Source organism: Apaloderma vittatum, unplaced genomic scaffold, assembly GCF_000703405.1.
Source record: "Apaloderma vittatum isolate BGI_N311 unplaced genomic scaffold, ASM70340v1 scaffold24821, whole genome shotgun sequence".
NCBI classification, from domain to species: Eukaryota; Metazoa; Chordata; class Aves; order Trogoniformes; family Trogonidae; genus Apaloderma; species Apaloderma vittatum.
The window spans coordinates 2531-7050 of NW_009701121.1; the positions used below are offsets into that span (position 1 = coordinate 2531).

General features: G+C 52.4%; 1 protein-coding gene across 1 annotated transcript in view; it reads left to right on the top strand.

Moving 5' to 3' along the window:
• Positions 1 to 1808: 1808 nt before the first annotated feature.
• Positions 1809 to 4520, top strand: part of AK4 (adenylate kinase 4) — a gene marked incomplete at its 5' end in the record, with an annotated part of 4655 nt that continues 1943 nt past the window's right edge. Inside the window, 5 exon segments of the mRNA XM_009879046.1 lie at positions 1809 to 1831; positions 1885 to 2004; positions 3828 to 4000; positions 4497 to 4517; positions 4519 to 4520. The exon segment at positions 4519 to 4520 is cut by the window's right edge and continues 123 nt beyond it. Of these exon segments, the coding sequence (XP_009877348.1) occupies positions 1809 to 1831; positions 1885 to 2004; positions 3828 to 4000; positions 4497 to 4517; positions 4519 to 4520 (339 nt within the window).

The window sequence follows — 4520 nt, forward strand, 5'->3', positions numbered from 1 at the left end:
AGCAGCACCCCCAGCAGCAGGAGTCGTCCGTCACGGAGAGCCATCCGCCTGGATCAGGGGCGTGGGAAAACCGCAGCCTCCGTGATGCGGAGCTGCATTTCCAGACTTCCCAACTGCAGCTCGCGGTATTTTTGGTTTACGGCACCAGGCCCGGCTCCAGCAGCTCCCGCCGAGCGGCAGAAGGGGCCCTGGACGGCCACCCCCTCTAAAAATCCGGCGGGGCCCCCAGCCTCCACGGCTGCCAGATTCTACCCCGGGAGCAGCTCTGCCCCAACAGGGAGCGCGTCCCCTGCAAGCCCACGGCAACGTGCAGACCACGCGAATAAATATTATAAAAATGTAGGCGGAAGCGATAATATTTATGCCCTAGCAGGTCTCCGTGCTGGTTGCATAAGACGTCGTGTATTCTTTCCATCCCCGCGTCCTTTGCTTTCCCAAGCAGGAGGGCTGCCAGCAGCGCTGGCGACGTATGGGCAGCGTTGAAAAAAATCGTAATTGAAAAAGAAAGAAAGAAAAAAAAAAAGGTATTTTCTGCTCCCCCTGGCTGTGAGCGAAGAAGCTGCTCAGCAGGGTGAGCCGAACTGCCTTTACAGAGCGGAGGGAGGGGGACGACGCGGTCTCCGTCCCTCCGGTGACTCAGCCCTGCAGGCTGGTGACTCAGCACCTGCCACCTGCCCTGTTTTGGAGCCAGGTTTCCAAACAGGGAGCACCGACTTGCTGTGCTTTCCTACCCAGCATCCTCCACAGACCCCTTCTGCGAGGTTTCCCGTGCACATCCCAGCCCCGTGCTCCCCGCGGGGGGAGATCTGAGCAGGCTGCGTCAGGTTCCCCGTTAGATCGGATGAACTCTCTCCAGGAACTGTGTATCTTGCTAAAAAAAAAATAAATTCCCTCCTGCAGCTCAGGTGCATGTGCTTGCCCGCTTTGACATTTTGCTGCAGGCTGGAAAACCAGATCCAGCTTCCAAATGTGGGATCGCGGGGCTTTTTTTAGAGAGGGGCTCACGCTTCGGGAGGGCTAAAATGAGCTGTCCTCACCAAAAGCTGATTGCAAAATTGTTCATTTCTGGTGACAAATGCTATTTCAGCTGCCGCGGGAAGAGAGCAGAAGAGATGTTGATTGGGTCATGACCCAAGAGGAAAGAGGCCGGGTGCTTCTCTGGTGGCAGGATCAGGGCAAAGAATATTTGCATTTCCCAAACGGTTTCTTTGTGGCTACGAGAAAATTGCAGGCAAACTGTAATGTAAGAAGCAACTGGGTTTATTGCATCTCTCCTTAAGTTACATCTGCTTTACCCCTGCTGCAGTAAAAATCTAAGCAGAATAAACCCTTACGACGTTGGCTGCTGGCCCGGGTGATGCGAGGCCACCGCAGAGGTGGGTCCAGACACGGTTTTACTTGTGCAGAAACCAGCGTTGGCTTCTCCTCTGGTGCTTTCGGCTCCAGCAGGAGCTCGGTGAGGTGTATTTACCTTGCAGTTATACCTCAATCACGTTCTCAAGGGTTTGATCTTGGAACTAATTTAATTATCTGAGCATATCTTAAGTTGGGGCTTTGAAGTCTGAAAGCCCCTAGGCTGGGAAACCTGCTTCTGCTTTCGACAGACATTTAACAAACGCTTTGAGGTTTGTGTTCTGTGTGGGCTCGCCAGCGATGCCTGTTGACTGCTGCGTTTCGCATGTGAAACGGTGAATTTGCGCCTCTTTGGGTCGTTTTATAGACGATGATGCCAGCTTTTCCCTAAAACTTAAGTTGCTCCACGTGTGGCTCGGGTGAGATGCTCTTGGATGAGCCATTTGGGAGGACAGGCAGAATTTGAGGGGGAGCAGTAGTTTTTAGGCAGAAATGTCACACTCTGTTTTTTTCTTTCCTTCTCTTGAACAGAAGTTGGCGTCTTGGCAAAGCAGTATCTCGAGCAAGGCCTTCTGGTGCCGGACCACGTCATCACGCGTGTGATGATGACGGAGCTGGAGAAACGTCGAGAGCAGCACTGGCTGCTTGATGGTGAGTGCGCTGCCAGCGTCCCCTCCGGATGGGAAAACCCCAGCCCCCTTTAAAACATTATTTTTTTTGCTGCTAATGGCTTGGCAACACCGAGAGAGAGGAAAACCAGAAGGTGGCTTTGCTGATGGTGGGAGGAGAGGCTGATCTGCTGGCAGAGGCATCTGCCTGCGGGCGTTTCTTCTGCCTGCAGGCGTTTCTTCCTGAAGCAGCAGCACGTGTGTGTCCAGCTGAGCCCTTGGCACACGTCCGGGGTGGGGAAAGGCAGGGAAAGGAGATGGGTGTTTCATAAAGTAGGGCTGGAGGCACACCAAAAAAAACCTCTGGTCGCCTCTGTACGTGTTGCGAAGGAGGTGCTGGTCCCTGGGGCCCAAAAGCCACCTGAGGTGCGGGTTGGAGAAGACAGCGAGAGCAAACGGGCAAGGCAAGCAGTGAGAGGAGCTGCAGAAGCCCTCCCTTCCTGACCTGCTGAAGCTCTTGGAACTCAGAGATGAGACCAAGCCTGTTGACTGAGAACAGAAGCTTGGCTTTTCAGAGAGTTCTCAGGCTCCCGATGGGGGAAAGTACAAAACAGAAAACTAAAATACAAAATGCAAACTAAACTTAAGTCTGCGGCATGGTGCCGTGGGCTTGGAGTGTGGATGTCAGAGCCCACAAGCCTTGGTGATGAGCTTTGAAGATGCCCACAAATCCTCACTATTAAAATTTCGTTTTTCTTATGACAACACCACTTAATTAATCAGAAAACATGGCAATTAAATATCACAGCGACAAATGCTGCATAAACAAGGAGATATTAAAACTCGGGTGTCTCAGCGCGTTGGTGGGGGTTTACATCGACGCGCTCAGGTCCGGGTTCTTGCTGCTCAGAATGTGGATTTATCATGGTACGACTCCCATTTCATCACGGCTTTGCATCCTGAGGGTGCCGCAAGGGTAAAACAGTTTGGGCTGTGGGCTGGTAATGAGCATTTTGGGAGCTGCCTGCTTTGTGTGTTAACCCCTGCTTATACCAAGATGTTTGAATGACAGGCTACCCCAAAGCTTGAATCAGGATTTGCTGTCCTAATTTGAGGGAAATTCGTTTAGGGGCACGAGTGGTGGCTGCGGTCAGAAGCGCTGTGACAAAGAGCGTATTTATTTCAAGTTATAATAACATAAGCAACAGCCCCTTCTCATAATGGCTGATTCATGCCTGCTGTCCTGACAAGCTCTTGGCTTGTAATACTCTGCTTGGGAAAAGCCTGGGAGGTCTCAGAGGGTTTTATGGATGTGAAAAAAGGTTAAAAAAAATGAAAAAAGAGTGTTGTCAGCATAGAAAACCGGAGAGGGGACCGGCTTGTGGTCCTGCTTGTGGTACGGTGGCAAGAGCGGATGTTCCTGCCCGCTCGCTGGCTTTTCTGAACAAAAGATTTCGGAGAGTTGGGTGATGGATGCACAATTTCATCGCGGTATCCTTGACATCCTTCGCCTAAACCATCAGCACGTTACTCACCTGCGCACAGCATTTCATTTTCCACAGGTTTTTCTCAGCAATTCCAGTGTTCATCCCTGTTTTCTTGTTGCCTGTGTCCTCTTCCTTGCCTCTGGCCCCTGCGCCAGACACGACTTTGCAGGAAAACACGAGCCCATGGCCACCCATGCGTCGTATTTCGGGAAGTCGGTGCTGTAGGAGCTATTTTTTATTGTAAGCCATATGGTGGATGCTTGTCTTTCATGCTGCTTGTGCTATAGCGAGGAGCCCCGGCGATTTTGCAGCTCCGTGTGGTTTTTGACTCCGTCGCTGCTGCTTCCCTGCCTCTTGCTACAGCTCCTTTCTGCACCAGGTTTCCCTCGGACGCTGGGGCAAGCCGAGGCGCTGGACAAGATTTGCGAGCTGGACCTGGTGATCAGCTTGAACATCCCCTTTGAGACGCTGAAGGATCGCCTGAGCGCCCGCTGGGTCCACCCTGCCAGCGGGAGGGTCTACAACATGGACTTCAACCCCCCCCACGTCCAGGTAAATAGTCTGTAGTGTTGCAGTGGTGATGACTGGAAGGGGAAAATCAGAGAAAGCCGTTCTCTGCCTGAGCTGTGAGTGTAAAAAAGCACTAGGGGAGAGAAATCTTAGGTAGAAAGCAGTGATCATGGGAGGGCTTCGCCTGAAGGAGTTGTGCTAAATGTTAGGAAAATGGGATTTCTGTGGAATGCCATCGGAGGATGCTCAACGGATGTGGAGCAGAACGAGGTGTGACAGAGTGCTGGCACAGGCTGCCCAGGGAGGTTGTGGAGTTTCCTTCTCTGGAGACTCTCAAAACCTGCCTGGATGTGTTCCTGTGCAATCTGCTCTGGGTGATCCTGCTCTGGCAGGGGGATTGGACTAGGTGATCTCTAGAGGTCCCTTCCAACCCCCAACATTCTGGGATTCTGGGATTCTGTGAGGCATTGGGTGGGGGTTATGTGTCGGGGAGCTGCGGTGGGGCTGCATCCCCTTGGTGATTTTTTCCTTTCTGCAGGGTGTCGATGACCTTGCAGGCGGG